At 35.6% G+C, this 16,620-nt stretch overlaps 1 protein-coding gene across 1 annotated transcript; it reads left to right on the top strand.

Annotated features, from left to right (window-relative positions):
• Window positions 1–8,896: 8,896 nt before the first annotated feature.
• LOC132183626 (Mo25 family protein) lies at window positions 8,897–15,485 on the top strand. Its single transcript, XM_059596989.2, is given in 12 exon segments — window positions 8,897–9,340; window positions 10,055–10,219; window positions 10,307–10,425; window positions 11,070–11,144; window positions 12,990–13,083; window positions 13,177–13,236; window positions 13,691–13,756; window positions 13,842–13,940; window positions 14,662–14,706; window positions 14,878–14,980; window positions 15,099–15,166; window positions 15,168–15,485. Coding segments are annotated over 12 exon segments (1,038 nt in total). The 5' UTR covers window positions 8,897–9,217; the 3' UTR covers window positions 15,189–15,485.
• Window positions 15,486–16,620: the final 1,135 nt, after the last annotated feature.

A 16,620-nucleotide genomic window follows, 5' to 3' on the forward strand; every position in this document is an offset into this window, starting at 1 on the left:
AAATCCTTAAAAGGGAGCGAAAGAAATAAAGAAGGATGCTTCACTTACCCCTCAAGGCCTCAACTTTGCCGCAATTTTCAATCTTCCCTAAATTTTAAAATATTACAAATATTTGTAATTAGGCCCATTAGGGGTGGGCACATTAACGGTTTACTGCCTACCGACCACCTACTGAATGCGACCGAACTGACATTGACCACCTACCGCCATAAGTCGGTCAGTAATCGATTAAGGATTTTTATATTAACGTCAATTTGGTTAAGTTAATCAATATAAAAATAAATTAATTAATTAAAAAATTTGTCGTTAACCAATTAACCAATAATAAATATTTTTTTAGTATAATGAGTGCATTAGCTAGGTTTTTTTAGTAGAACACATTAGTTGGTGGATTCTATGACCAATTTATTAATAGAACATATGTATGATAAACTCATATTATGTTAATTAATGGGCCAATTTAAAATTTGTTTGGTTCCATAAGCTATTTTAGCTCCAACAAAAATAATTTGGGCACCAAAACAATCAATTTTTTGCCCAATTAAAAAAATTCACATTAATTGAACCAATTTAAACCGAAATATCCGTTTAACCGAAATTTCGAAATAAATCCTTATCGAAATAAATCCTTATCGAAATGTAATTGGTGAATTAATTAATTTAACTGACAATTTCGGTTAATCGAACCAAATCGATACACACCCCTATTTATAATACGAAGTTTAACGTTATTCTAAAAAAAAAAATAATAATAATAATAATAATAAGATAAATAATTGATGTCAATAATTTGCTTATATTTTTCTCATATTCTCTACAAATTCAATAAATCAGCTATTAGATTTGTGGGGTTCACATAAGTCTACAAATATAATAGTTGATTTGTAAGATGAGATGGAAAAAAATATTGATATCAATCATTTCTCTAATAATTATACCCTTAAAAAAAAATAAAAAATAAAAGACGAATCACAACATTCGGTTACATACTTAATTGCTCAAGCACATAATGTATAAATAATAGATAAATAAGAGTAGTTCGAAGAACCCTAATACATTCTAAATCAAGAGCTGAATAATAATAATTTTTACTTAATTTCATAATGAACTAGGTAGTGTGTGACACTTCTACAACACATAAGAAATGGATACCAAAATGATGTGAAACTTATTTATTGATACTCGTATAATTTATTTTAATTAATTGCTTTCATCATTTCCATTGAATAAACTCCACATCGTTTTGGATTCATCTCTTGGTAAAAGATTTGATACTTCAAACATTTATAATATAAATAAAATACTAAGAGGAATAAACTACTTATAATATCATATTATCTCTAATATTTAAATCATAATCATCATGTTATCAATAAAGATAACTTGTTATTTCTTAAGGTATTTTAATCAAAGAGAATTATAAATGCTTTTATGGTGTTCTTCTGGTATCCTCCAAGTTGTAAGTAGATATTATTTTCTAAAAACCAAGTGAGAAAAAATAAAAACAACTTTATTTTTTGTTTTTTATTTTTTTTAAAAAATAATAATATCCACATATGACTAGGAGAATACGATGAGAGCATATAGCATTCCCTTTTAATCAATAAAGATAGCCACTGTCGGGACCCGACCATAACCCCATTGCGACCCTAATATGAACCACGCTGAGACCCAACAAGAACTTCACCAAGCCATCGTCGAGACCCCGTCTTCCCCAACCAAGATCCTATCAGGGCCTACTGGGACCCGACATGGACCCTTTCGAGAACCTGCAGGAACTTCACCGGGCCACCGCAAGGATCCGACTAGGACTTGGTTGAAACTTGCCGGGCCACCATCTAAACTTTGTTTGAACTTGCTGGGCCGCCGCGACCACCCTGGTCGGACCCCACCAAGTTAAAATTCATCTATGATATATGCTGTGGGTCTTTTTCACTAAAGTTTAAAGAGAGATGAAAATTCCAAAATCGTGTGTAAACTAGAAGTTTTTTGAGAAAGAAAGTATTACATTTTCGCCGTTCAGTGACCTTTGGAGTAAAATATTGGTATACTAGTGGACGTATTATGTATACCAATTTATTCGCCATGCAGTGACCTTATTCATCGTCGTCGGTCAAGCCAAGAAAACAAATGTGTCACAAAATTTACGAAACAGAAATTGCCCATACTTTTATGCGTTTTTAATTTTAACAATTAAATATTTGACTTTTGGTGTCAATATATATATATATATATATATATATATATATAATGCGACATTAGTTTAAATACATTCACATTTCAAATAATACGGGACCATTATGAAAAAATTATCATTTTATATTCCAATTTTAACTATCAAGTCTCGTTCTCTAAGAGGTAGCTCAATCAGCTGAGACCACACTTAATGAAGTGGAGGTCACTAGTTTGAATCCCCCTCTCCTCCTTTTGTGCGAACATGTAAAAAAAAACTATCAAGTCCTGTTACTGAGGATGTGAAAGAAAATAAAAAGGTTTTTGGAATTAGTATTTAAAGCTTATAAAAGTAAATAACATATATTTATTATACAAATTAACGTGTATAAGAATATTTTTCTTTGTTATCGTAGCGCATTGGAATAGATTAAGATCCATTGTCTCCAAGGGGTAGCTTAATCGGCTGGAGACCACGTCTTATGAAACGGAGGTCACTAGTTTGAATTCCTCTTCCCCCATCTTGTGTGGACATGTCAAAAAAAAAAAAAAAAAAAAATTAAGATCCACTATAATTAGTAAGGATGCTATCTCATTATTTTTAGAGTAATGATATATATATATCACATTTTTATCTTATAATTATGTCACAATGCTAATGTCGTAGCCTTAATTAATTTCTAGATTTTTTTTGTTTTTTAACAATAATTGATGTAAGGATTAATTGAGACTAAGTTCAGGTTTTGAAGGACTTGAATTGAGTCTAAGTTGTAGGAAACAAAATGGAATTACACGGAAAGGTTTAGTAAAGGGTCCCTTGGCAAATTTATAATTGAATGATTGTTGTTAGAAGATTAACTGGTTATAAACTTTGTCGATAGGTTTTAAGTTGGACAGTTTTAATTAATAAGTAGTGATTATTATTGTTTTAAGGGATTTATGCGATGATTGGGAGTATTAGGCAGTAAGTAGTTTTATTTAAGAGTCAAATACCATTTTGGTACCGGATCGGGATCCCCTCGAATTCCTTAGGGAATGGCTCAAATTTTGTATCTAGACCATTGGATGTTGATCCAACGGTCCAGAACAATCCACTAAAAAAAAATTATTAGTTTTTATTTTTAAAAAATCAAAATAAAATTAATAAAAACTTTTAAAAAAATTTGTATGTTTTTTTTGTGGTGGCTGGCCACCACATGTTATTACAAGTTAGAGGGTGGCTTCGGCGACCCCCAAGGCTTAAAAAAAAAAATTAGGTGGTCCTTGGCCCTTGAGAGTGGCCGATGCCACCCCCAACCGCCCCCAAGGGGCGGTTCGGCCACCCCCAAGGGCCAAGGGCCAACTAGAATTTTTTTATTTTATTTTTATTTTTTTAGCCCTTGGGGGTGGCCGAACCACCCCTAAGGGACAAACAGTGGCCGAAGCCACCCTTAGAGTTTAAACAGTGGTGATCGGCCACCACAAAAAAAATTTACAAATTTTTTAAAGTTTTTTATTAATTTTATTTTGATTTTTATAATTTTATTTTTATTATTTTATTTTTATTATTTTATTAGTAGATTGTTCTGGATCGCTGGATCACATCCAACGGACCATATGCTTAATTTGAGCCTCTTGAATTCCCTAAGGAATTCGAGGGGATCCCGATCATTTGGTACCGGGGTTTTAACGCTTTTTATTTATTTATCTATTTTTCATTTTGTATTATAAATGATACTTAGATTATGACTAAATACTAAAATGGTACTCATTTTTGGCCAAATGGGGGTGGCTGATCACCCAAATTTTGGCTTAGCCACCCCCAAGGCCAGTATGGGGTTGACCGAACCACCCTCTAATTGAATTTTGAAGCGAAAATTTGTTAGTTTTATTAATGGAATATGGACTGAGGTACCATCTTCGTATTTAGTCATAACCTAGGGGTTATATATTATTTATGATACAAAATGAAACCTAAGTAGAAAAAAATAAAGACGTTAAAACTTAGGTACTAAAAAGTTATTTAACCCTTTTATTTAAGTACTTAAAACCTCAAATTAGTTACTCTATTAGGAAAACTACACGAGGAATTTCCTTAGTAAAATAACATTTTTCTAAACAAGCTTGTGTGATTAATTATCATGGAATAGTTTTCCTCAACTGATCAACAACTCAGATAAGTAAACACACCCCTAACACAAGAATTACTCAACTACTTATTACAAAACGAATTCTATGAGCCTGTTGTTAATATTCTTTTAAAAGTTGCACTTCTTACAGCTGAGGGGGAGGGGTTTCTCCCCCTCCCCCCCTCCTATCTTTCCCCCTCTCTTTCTTTGATCCGTTCCCCCCTCCCTTCCCCATTTTCCTTACCCCCCTCTCTTCCCCGATCTGTGTTTTTTTTTTTTTTTTTTTTTGTGTTTGTTTTTGGATTTCGTTTTATTTTTCCTGTTGTTGTTCTTTGTTTGCTTGTCTATTTTTTATTGCTAGGTGTTTGTTTGGGCACACTTTGTGGGTGCCGCTCATGGGGGATTCACTCAAACTTCCCCCCAATTTCTTTGAGTGTACCGCTGATCTCCTCCGCACCAGCTTTGCCGTTTACTGTCTTCTGCTGGGTCTTTTCACGCGTCCCCACCGCGATGCGCTTCCAACGCCATCTATGCATCGGTTTCCAGCAAGCACACGATTGGCTTTTCTTCCGGCTGCTATCATCTGCCTAGTGTGCTCATATTTTTAAATTTTTAGTTGTATTGCTTTGATTTTCCCTATATTTTTCTTGCAACTTGTAATAAGGCCATGTCCTCTTTCTTGATCTCCTCGCTTGTTATTTTAGTCTAGACCCCTGGGGTTGTAGACGTGAACGATATCCTAGCTTTTGGGTTCAGGAAGATGTGTGTCAGCATGGGGTCCTTTTGATCCCAGGGTCGAGGAATAATAGCTACCTATGCATTAGTTTGTGTCTGCCTAGCGCAGATCTGTTTTTCCAACTGAAGATTAGTTATAGGTTAGTGGATGTTTGGCGTCTTTGATGTGTAATCTTTTAGTTACGACTTTGATCTTTTAGCTTCGGCTAGGATCTTTCAGAACGTTATATTCTGTGATTGTAAGAGTTTTAATGCTCTTGATTCCTCTATTCATGAGATAAGAATGATTTTCCTTCAAAAAAAAAAAAAAAAAAAAAAGGTTGCACTTCTTCCTTCCATATTCAATCGGCGCTTGTGCTATAGCCATGATGTAAATTGTAATCAAAATATATCCATATATGAAAGTTTTTATTTAGTGCTACACTCTAATCATCATGGATGTTGTGTGATTGATATTTCATATGTTATTCATGTATGCTTAAACAGGAAAATGAGAGAAGAAGATTATAACTAGTAACTCTCGCTTCATGAGATGTGATTTCCATCATAAGGTGTGATCTCCGGGCAATTGAACTAGGGCTGGCAAAACGGGTAACCGGGTAGACACGATTAGGACCCGTTAAGACCCGCAACCCGATTACCCGAGACACAAACACGACCCGTTTAGTTAAACGGGTTAGCGGGTGATGTAGATTGGAATTCAAGGCTTATCTTATCTTATCTTATCTTATCTTTTAGTCTTTTATTAGGTTTCTTTGTTAGTTGTTTATTCTATCTTATCTTTCAGTCTTTATTTGAATTAGATTTCTTTGTTAGTCTTTTATTTGGTTTAGTTGTCTTTCGTAGACTTCTAAATTAACTTTATTTCATTGTTATCTTAGGACTAGGAGTCTTGGGCTATAAATATATGCTTATAGCCTTTAACAATTCAGTTTATGATTATTATTGAGTTTGTTTAATAAGAATTACTCAGAGTTGAGTTTCTTTGTATTTTTCCTTAAACCATAGATAGAATCTATAGTTTTTAAGAAGATTTCTTAGATTCTTGTGATAGTCTCACAGTCTTAGAAATATTTACCCCTTCAACTTGATGTTTTCTTGTTCACTACAATCCTACGCTGCATCAGTTGGTATCAGAGCTCCAGTTTTCTTTCCATGGCATCGCCAAACACAAGAAGAAGGGGCAACCGCTTTGCACATCTGGAGGACGTGTATGAACGTAAGGAAGCAGTCGGTGAAACACGTACGGAGGAGCAGTGGCAACGCATGGTGGATGAGGTGGAGATGCTGCAGAAAAAATTAAAGGCGAATCAAGCGGAGATTCGTTGGCAACGCATGGTGGATGAGCTAGAACTACTACGGAAAGAAATAGAGATCTTCACAACTCGAGTTGACAACCGGGGTAGCCGTAAAGTTCGTCACCATCGAACGAATCAACGCTTTTTGGATGAGGATAATGTGGTTGTCGGTCATAAGGCGTATTCTGAAAAACGGAGAGCACGATTTGAGACGGAGATGCCGCGACAAGCCAACTTGACCATTATTCGCGAGCCTCAAATCTATCAACCAAATCCATATTCTGTGGAGGAGGAAAAAGAATTTATGGATGAAGAGTTTGAGGAGTCCGAATTCATTGATGAAGAGTTTAGACATGAAGATGTTGTAGATCCTTCGCAAGGATTTGTGGATTGGGATTTTCCACCAACCTATGATGACGATGTCAATGAGGAAGAACCGAGTGAAGGACCTTTGGCATTCGACCTAGAGGACGAGCACGAAGAGGATGGATTTTCTCCCATGCTTGACGGCCTCTACCCCGAAGAAGATGACCAAGAGGAAGAGTATAAAGAAGATGGTTTTTCTCCCATGTTTGGCGGCCTCTACCCCGAAGATGATCAATTGGAAGAGGAAGAGCCCACGAGTGACATCGACAATTATGAAGAGGTTGATAAAGTCTTTTCAGGTGAAGTGCCTAATTATAATGATGAAGAGGGTTATGTTGATTTTATTGGTGTTGAAAATATTTTAAATTCTCCTAACAACAATTGTGATGAGTTCTATGCGGATGAAGAGAATTATATGTTCACAAGGGAAACAACGGTTGACCCGTCCTTGAGTATCTTCATGGCACGTGAAAGGGAGAAGGAACGAGAAAAGAACGGCAAATCTGAAGTATTGCCAAGTGGTGTGTGGGGCTTTCATGACAACCATCAAAGTATTTCGATGATGAGAAGTGTCACGTTTATTTTGGGGTGTTGCCTTGTTGTGATCTTGAGGAACGGAGAATGGAACGAGTTAACAGGACACCCGAAGGACCGTGGAAAAGACAGTCTGAATTCGAGGGCGAATTCTCTCCAACCTCGGGAGGATGATGTAGATTGGAATTCAAGGCTTATCTTATCTTATCTTATCTTATCTTTTAGTCTTTTATTAGGTTTCTTTGTTAGTTGTTTATTCTATCTTATCTTTCAGTCTTTATTTGAATTAGATTTCTTTGTTAGTCTTTTATTTGGTTTAGTTGTCTTTCGTAGACTTCTAAATTAACTTTATTTCATTGTTATCTTAGGACTAGGAGTCTTGGGCTATAAATATATGCTTATAGCCTTTAACAATTCAGTTTATGATTATTATTGAGTTTGTTTAATAAGAATTACTCAGAGTTGAGTTTCTTTGTATTTTTCCTTAAACCATAGATAGAATCTATAGTTTTTAAGAAGATTTCTTAGATTCTTGTGATAGTCTCACAGTCTTAGAAATATTTACCCCTTCAACTTGATGTTTTCTTGTTCACTACAATCCTACGCTGCATCAGCGGGTCTGACACGATTATAACACGGAAAATATCCGAATAACCCGATATGACCTGCTTAACCCGTTTAGCATAACCGGGTCATATCGGGTAGACACGACCCGGCCCGACCCATTAAAAAAAAAAAACCCTTAATCAAAATTGGGAAAAAATAATTTAATAAAATGATCTCTTCGGTCAAAGAACTAGTCAAATTTATCATAACCGTCCAAGAAGAATAAAAGGTTTTAAAGAGAGAATGTTTTAATATATAAATAATGATTTAAAAGACAATGTTTTAATATATAGAGCCACATAGAAAAAGTAACAGAAAAACAAGGAATATGTTAGTGAAGTGAAGCCGTGAGGTGAAGAGTGAAGTGAAGCCATGAGTGAGTTAATAAGTGTTAGGGTTAACTTAGAACTTAGACATAGGTTTTTTTTTTTTTTTTTTTTTTTAAATAAATAAATAAATGGGTATGGCGGGTCACCCGAGACCCGGCTGACCCGGCTGACCCGCCAAAACCGATTGATTCGACAGACCCAGTTGACCCGCCAGACCCATTTATTAAATGTGTCTGGCGGGTCGACCCGTGGACCTGCCAAACACGAATTTAATCGTGTCGACCCGATTAAGACCCGAATCCGATAAGCCCAAATCCAATACCTGTTAACTTCGTGTCGTGTTCATGTTGAGTTTATGAGTCGTGTCAAAATTGTCAGCCCTAAATTGAACTATTCCTTGAAGACTGCAGTGTGATAATTATTGCCAAGAGTTTGGGCCTATAGCCCACAAGAAAATCTTAAAGGATGCCAGACATGAAGAAGGCCACATATGGCAATAATGTCCCCCCCAAAAAAAAAAAAAAAAAGACGTCACACGGAAAAGAAATGTTCGTGCCACTTAAAGAATAAACACCAAAAAACACAAGCTAGGAGATCGGAGGAAATAAGAACCTCAATTTCAAGAAATATGGTCATCTCTCTCGTTCTTATTAAAAAATATCTTCTTAGTTATCAAAAAGTAAAAAGTTAAAAATATAAGTATGGGCGGGGCCAATTCCTGATGATCTTAATTCCGGTGGAAGTGCGACCTAGAAAGGGGGCAACGATATAGTTGTTTGTTATGGAGGCGGTTTCTGCTTTCTAAGTTTCGTCATGATAGATATTTAGGCAGCGCACAAGAAAGCTAACCGTTGGTTATTCTCTCTATTAAGACAGAATGTATTCTTCGACTCAATAAATATCTCAGACAACGACATTCCAATCTGGTAAAACAGTGAGAAATCGACTTAGAACTTTGAGCAGCTGTGAACCTCTGCAATCTGCATGATCGTCGGCCGATCTACAGCATGCTCTAGCAAAAATCAAGCGCACACACAGTCACAGAGAGAGCAGGAGATCGCAATCGGCCATGTCGTTCTCGTTCTTCAAGCCGTCGAGGCCCAAAACCCCGCCGGAGGTCGCCAAGGCCATCAAGGACAGCCTCGTCGCACTCGACACCAAAACCGTCGTCGAAGTTAAAGCCCTCGAAAAGGTCTCTCTCTTTCTTTCTTGTAAATGTCGCGAAATTACTACCAGATTCATGGTTCTACGATCAATTTGTACGAGAATTAATATCATTCCCCTCGCGATTGTTGATTGCGACAATCTTGACGTCGAGATTTTGCTTAGGTGTTGTTTGGCTACACCTGCAGTGTAATTTTGTTTCTAGAAGCGAGAGAAGTGAAAGGCTTTCGCTTTGCAAATTCTACGGTACATAAAAAGGGGAAATTAGTTTATATTACTATCATGCAAATGCTGTCTAAGGAGGAAATTGAAATGGCTACAAACGTTCATGGATTAAGATGCTTTATAATTTCCAGGGTATTATACCACGTACATTTTCTTAAACATTTGCTATAGTTAAGATTTTGTCACTTCAACGTTTATATACGAGAAATATAGTAAATACTGAAGTGATAAATGCTGAATTATAGAAGTGATAAATACCGATATGTCAACATCGTGATCATTTAGTTGAAAACATGGTTCTGATGTGAGGAAGAAAATCTACATGATAGAATTAAGAATTTCTAAGGATCCTGATCTAAATTTCATTTTGGAACCATTTTCTAGTAAGAGTTTTGTTATGGAAGGAAGTTAGAAAAAATAAAAAAAAAATCCATGAGTGTTAGTCATTTATTGTGTTGGAATTGGTTTTTTTGTTATGTTTTTTTTGGATATTGATGCTTGTTTTTATGTACTAAAGGCCCTGGAAGAAGTCGAAAAGAATTTCGGAACTATGAGATGTATGCTTTGCGGAGATGGGGAGGCCGAACCAAATATGGATCAGGTCACACAGCTGGTCCAAGAAATATGTAAAGAAGACATTATTGCTCTTCTGATTCACAAATTACCGACATTGGGATGGGAAGTAAGTTTTTTCAGGAGTTTTAGTGAGCACTTTGTTGCGCATATGGCTTAACCGATTTCTCACATTGATGTAGTGCTTTTGACGCAGGCAAGAAAGGATTTAGTTCACTGCTGGTCCATATTTTTGAAGCAGAAGGTTGGCACCACGTTTTGCTGTGTGCAATACATTGAAAACCATTTGGAGTTACTAGACTCTCTTGTGGTGTGGTGAGTTTTTTTTTTAAATATTTTCCTTCATCTTTTTATTTAATCTTTTTCTTTGCCCCATTTGTTTTGTTTTTTCTCATGCACATTGGAGGTATATCCTTATCAAATCAAAAAAGGCACACTGGATATTATAACAACTTGACGAGATTATTCCCCTTCTATCTCTATTATGGCTTTCCACTATTTTGTGGAGTCTGTGCTCTGGTAATTACAGAATTTTCATGGGGGAGATGTAGTGAGAAAAATGCTGCCATACTTCGGCAGAGTGTTGTTACTAATGTTGAAAGGATTTTGCATTAGATTATTTTGGTTATTAAGGTCCCACCAATTATAGTCAACTTTGATTCTATGTAGAAATTCAATTTTGATTCTTGCATTGTTTACTTACCATCAAATATTTAGTGCCCCACTTAAATGTTTTAGCCTTGCCTGCCGATTATTGCTATTTTTCGTAGTAGCTATTCTTTCTCTTGAGTTGTTATGTACTTACCATCCAGTGCAGCCGATTATTGCTATTTTTTGTAGTAGCTATGCTTCTCTTGAGTTGTTATGTACTTACCGTGTACTTACCATTCAGTCCTGTGTTATTAGTAAACTTAATAAGATAATGTTGTGTGTGACTTATTGTTATCTTTTCCGACCAGGTATGATAACAAGGAAATTGCTTTAAATTGTGGAAATATGTTGAGGGAATGCATCAAATTCTCGACACTTGCAAAGTAAGATATTCAAATTTTCATGTTTTTCATTTCTTTTCCTTTTTCTTCTCTAATTCTTGTTTCGTAATAATCCTGCTAAAGTTGGTGCAATTTTGTGAAAGGAGCTCCATTGTTACTCCTTCATCGGTGATGATTGTACAGGATTGTATAGAAAAAGAAGTGATTTAATTTTGTGCTTGGGCATATTTAGTATGCTTCCAGTTCACAAAACTTCCAAATGTGACTTTTCCTTCATCACTATCACCCCCATTATTTTTGAGCTGTATTTCATTGTTTAGATACAAAAATCTACTCGCATACAATTTGCGCATACGGAATTATTGCATTTTTTGATATCATATATTGTTGGTTGTTACTTGTCATGGTTTATTTACAAGGTTGCTTGGTTTTAGAAGTGACAAAGCCTGAGGCATTAGCCTAAAATCCGAAGATTATCCTCAACTTAGGATGTATTCACTTATGTATTGTTATTACTTTTCCTTTTTTTTTTTTTTTTTTGAAGAGTTATTACTTTTCCTAAACATAGTCCCCCCCCCCCCCCCCCCCCCCCCCCCCCTCCCGATCTCTTCTAACTACCTTGTTGCAAGTTCCACCATCCGCTAGCATCTAACGTTAAATGGATGGAAAATGGCACATGTGATGTGCATGTGACTTTTTTTTTTTTTTTTTTTTTCCCTTTTGTTGGGGTGGCCGAATCACCCCTCAATTGTGAGGGGATGGTTCGGTTGTTTGTAAATTGGCAAGAGGGTAGCCGAACAAACCTCACAAGGTAGGGGTGGCAAATTGTGGGGGTGGTTTAACCACCCTTGAAATGGTCAAGGGATGGCAGAACCACCCCCACAAGGTTGAAGGGGTCGTTTGGGCACACCTTGAGTTATTTAAAAAAAAAAAAAAAAAAATTTAGAAATAATTTGGGCATTTCAAGTAAAAAAATTGGCATTTGTATGTCACGTGTCATTTTTTGTCCATTTTACTGCCAAATGCTAACTGAAGTTGTAATAACGAAGTGGTAGTTTGGGGAGTTTAAATGTTACTTTGTAAAGTTTGGTGACCTAAGTGCCAATGGCCCAATGGGGTGTAAGTTTGAGGAGGTTAAGTGTATTTTTTCCAAATGCAAAAGATGATTTTTTATTTTCTGCCACTTCTTTTTAAGAATCATTTCTGACTCTGAATCCATTTTATGAAATTTATCATAAGTTTTTAAGTTTTCCCTTCATGTGAAGCCTCTAGCTCATTTTCACCTAGTTTTTTTTTTTTTTTTTTGGGGGGTGGGAGGATCTTTTATATGTGTTTAAGCTTTCATTGACAAATATTACTTTTATCACCTTTTGGGTGGCCTGCTTAAATTAAATGAATACTATAAACATGTGTCTTGGAACTGCTTAAACACATAATGGGTTAAGTTTTCTAGACCAACATTCAGAAATATGGCAGTTTGATCACCAAACTTTATATTTAAGTGGTATCTCTCCTTTTTTGTTTTTGTTTGAGGCATTCTGGTGTTCACCCAATATTTCTGGGACTTGTAGGGTTCAAAGTTCTTCTATTGTGTTGTTGAAGAAAAAGTAAAAGGAATTTGGTTGTCCTTGTACGGAGTGTGATGGGGGACATATCATAGCTTCAGATATTGAGGATTTGTCACTCGCTTTAAAATTGTTGTTTTACAGTCCTTTAAAACTTCAAATTCCAATCTGATTGCAATGCTACAATGTTGTTAATCAAAAAGTAGTTCTTGTGGTCTTTGCTTATGTTAGGGAATTTTGGCTTTCATGCTTATCTTGTTGCAAGCAAGTGTTTTTTTTTTTTCTTTTTTTCACGCGTTTAAATTTTGTAGTGATTTTTCAGATACATATTGGAGGCTCCAAGCTTTGAGTTGTTCTTCAAATTTGTGGAGTTGCCTACTTTTGATGTTGCTTCTGATGCATTTTCTACCTTTAAGGTTAGTTCCTCTATTCTTTTGTGTTTTCCTGTTGAATACTCCAGTCCCTTTCTTTGATATTCCTTTATATGCCCCTAAATAAATGTTTGGCAGGATCTGCTTACTAAACATGGAACGGTGGTCTCCGAATATTTGACTGCTCATTATGATGAGGTTTGGTTGCTTTGTATCTTTCTTACTATCTGAAACTGAACAAATCTGGTCAGCAACTGTTGCGCTGGAACTTTTAATGTATGTTTGATTTAAATATTTTATACATGGAGATCTGCTTGACTACAAATTTTATTGAGAAATAATATTTAGTAGATTCTCATACGACTGCTATACAAATATGATGATGTGGCAATAAATATCAACCATTGATTTTTATTTTTACAAGTCCTATTTGTACTATCACATTGTCATAGTTGTATGACAATTGTATGAGAGTCTACTGAATAGCACTACTCAATTTTTTTGGATGTTAGTATAATAATAATCTTAATTCATGGTTTTTTTGGAGACAATCAAGGACAAATGCCCTGATTTGTATAAGTGCATGGTGCAGGTAGTGAAGATAGCCTCCATGTTATCTTTCAGCTTATCTAATCGGAAATTCTTTTTGCAGTTCTTTGATTCATATGAGAAACTCTTGACATCTACTAATTATGTGACAAGGAGGCAATCTTTGAAGGTTAGCTCTCATGATAGTTTTCTAGTTGCTCTTTGTTTGTTTGATCCATTGGATGTGCTAACAATAGAATGTTCATGAATTTTAGCTTCTCTCAGAATTTCTTTTGGAGTCTCCAAATTCCCATATTATGAAGCGCTACATTTCGGAAGTTCGGTACTTGAAAGTCATGATGACATTGCTGAAGGTATAGGATTATTTTTTCTGTTTTCCTTTATCCTCTATGATTCTTTTGGTGTTATTTTGTTTACATGGGCAATGCTTTTATACTGTTACATGGATGCTTATGGGTTTGGTCATGGAATTTTAGTTTTGTGTAACTGAAGACATGTCTTTATTATTTGCATCGCTTTCATGCTCTTACTCTGTTTTGCTCAGCTTCTCATCTCTACCTGTAGTTTACGTACATACAGTTTTAATTACTGTTATTTTCATATTGAAATCATCACCAAGCAGGCATTTTTCTGCTCTTTATGCCAAGGAGTGAGATCTGATCAATGGTCCAATGCGATCCTAGATTTGTCCTTGTGATACAAATTGAAGTCTAAATTACTTAAGTGCAGATGGGTTGTGGATTGCTAGGTGGGGTCCCTGTTCTATAGGAAACTAGATTATGTAGCAATCTCTTGGCTGTGAATTTCAGATATGTGGCATCGACTGGAGCCATCAAAGCTTTGTTCTTCTATATGCCTGTCTAGCTAGATTGCCTATTCTGCCTCCTGGGTAGGCTCAAACTTTGAGCTGATAATGTTAATTCTTAATGAACTAACAGGAAGCCCAAAGTATATTAGACTAGCTTTCCAATTTTGCTGTATCATTGTTACATTGACAAAAACATGTTTGTAATGTTCCTTCTCTGTGCTTTAACTCTTCTGCTTGTTCGTTATTGTTTTTGCTTGTCTGAGCAGGACTCAAGCAAAAATATTCAGATATCTGCTTTCCACATTTTCAAGGTGATTTGATTACTCTCACTTTTCTCTTTGGTGACTGTAGTTGCTAATTATGCTTATTTTCATGTTCCTTCTGGTGCACTTAAGAAGTACCAAGGGCATCCTGCAAAATATCTATTTCTTTGACAGGCTTTGCTGCTACCATCCATGTTCCTTATTTATTTTTCTTTTTAGGTGTTTGTTGCTAATCCTAACAAGCCCCGAGAAGTAAAGGTTATTCTGGCAAAAAACCATGAGAAATTGCTGGATTTGCTTCAGAATCTCTCTGCCGGCAGAGGTTATTATATTATATCTTTTGGACAATGTAGTTTCCTAGACAGCAGCGTGTTGACTCCACATGGCTCAAAATACATATAAAACCTTCCTTTTCCGTGCTAACTTAATTTACTTTGCAGGTGCTGAAGATGAGCAATTTGAAGAGGAAAAGGAACTGATCATTAAGGAAATCGAAAGAGTATCTGGTTTTGCCTATTCTTGAATGCTAGGTCATGTCTCCTAGTTGTTGCCTCTCCTTTTGGTCTCACTCTCATATCCTATTTTTAAGGTTTAGTGCTTATACTTGGTAATGACTGCAAACACGGTTTGACCAAGAATTAAAAAAAAAAAAATCATGTGTTTTGTAGAATTTCAACGCACTAGTAGGAGAGCATCCACAAGAACTGTGTATGTCTATGAATCATGTGGATTCAAAAATCTAACACTTTTGTTGTATAAGGTCTGAAAGAAAATCCTATGTTGTTGATTTGGAGCTATCAAATTAACTCAAATTATATTGCTCGTGACATGTAATGTATTCCCATGAATCTGCCTAATTGTCAGATTTTCAGTCTCGGTATCCAAGAATATAGTTGTGAGAAGTCATTAAGTATGAATGATAAGCATGAGCCTCATCTTTTTATTTATTTAATTTTTTTCTATTCAAAGAGGGGAAAGGGAAAAAGAGTAGTTCTAGAAGGAAGGCGTTTGTTTCATTCTTGTCTATCTAAAAGTAATGTGACTTTTAAAATTCTCATTGGATTTATAATTAAAAAAATGGAAAATTATAACAAAAATAAGCAAGATATCTAATTCATGGCCCCTAACTATTGTCAATGACTTTTAATTCATCATATCGCGTGAGACACCAATTATCTCTAATCCACCAAATTACTGGGATAGAAATTTATTGTTACATAACACTCTTCGACAATGAACTTCTGAATACCAACATCAAGAAGTTACTGTCTCGTTATTTTTATTTATTAATGGACAAAGTTTTTTTCTTTTTTAAATTAGATTGGAGAAATTTTTTCAATACAAATATATTAAACTGACATGTATTCAAAGAGAATAACTTCAATGAGGATGGTGTACAAAACTACCATTTTGTGCCCACCATTAAGGAGTTGCCACCTTAGCATGGAACATGGTAAGAAAAAAAAAAAACTAAAACACCTCATTAATTAGGTTTAATTAATTAATTAATTAATTAATTTTTTAAAATGATTTGTTGCCACCCAAGTGAGTGAGGAGCCTCCACCCATAGGTGGCTCGCGACCACCCCTAAGCCATGGGGGTGGCCACGTGCCACTCCCAGCAAATCTAGGAGTGGCTGCGCCCCACCCCAAATCTGATGGGAGTGGCCGCGCGGCCAGCAGTCACCCCTTCTAATTTGTGTGTGTGTGTTTTTTTCTTTTTAAAGTTAATTTTTTTAAAGTTTTTTGTTGTTTATATTTGATATAATTAGGTGTAGGTGTGTTTATTTTCTTTGAAACTTAAGTTTGGTATAATGAGCTTAGGTGTCACTTCCTGATTGGTGGCACAAACCCACCCCTTCGTGCCATAACTGCACATAAAATGCACTCATATTCAAAATGTAAAAATATAAGTGTTTCTTACATAATATACACGTGAAAATTACATATTTCATTAGAAATA

Source organism: Corylus avellana, chromosome 2 (genome assembly GCF_965113065.1).
Source record: "Corylus avellana chromosome 2, dhCorAvel1.hap1.2, whole genome shotgun sequence".
In the NCBI taxonomy this organism is placed as follows: domain Eukaryota; kingdom Viridiplantae; phylum Streptophyta; class Magnoliopsida; order Fagales; family Betulaceae; genus Corylus; species Corylus avellana.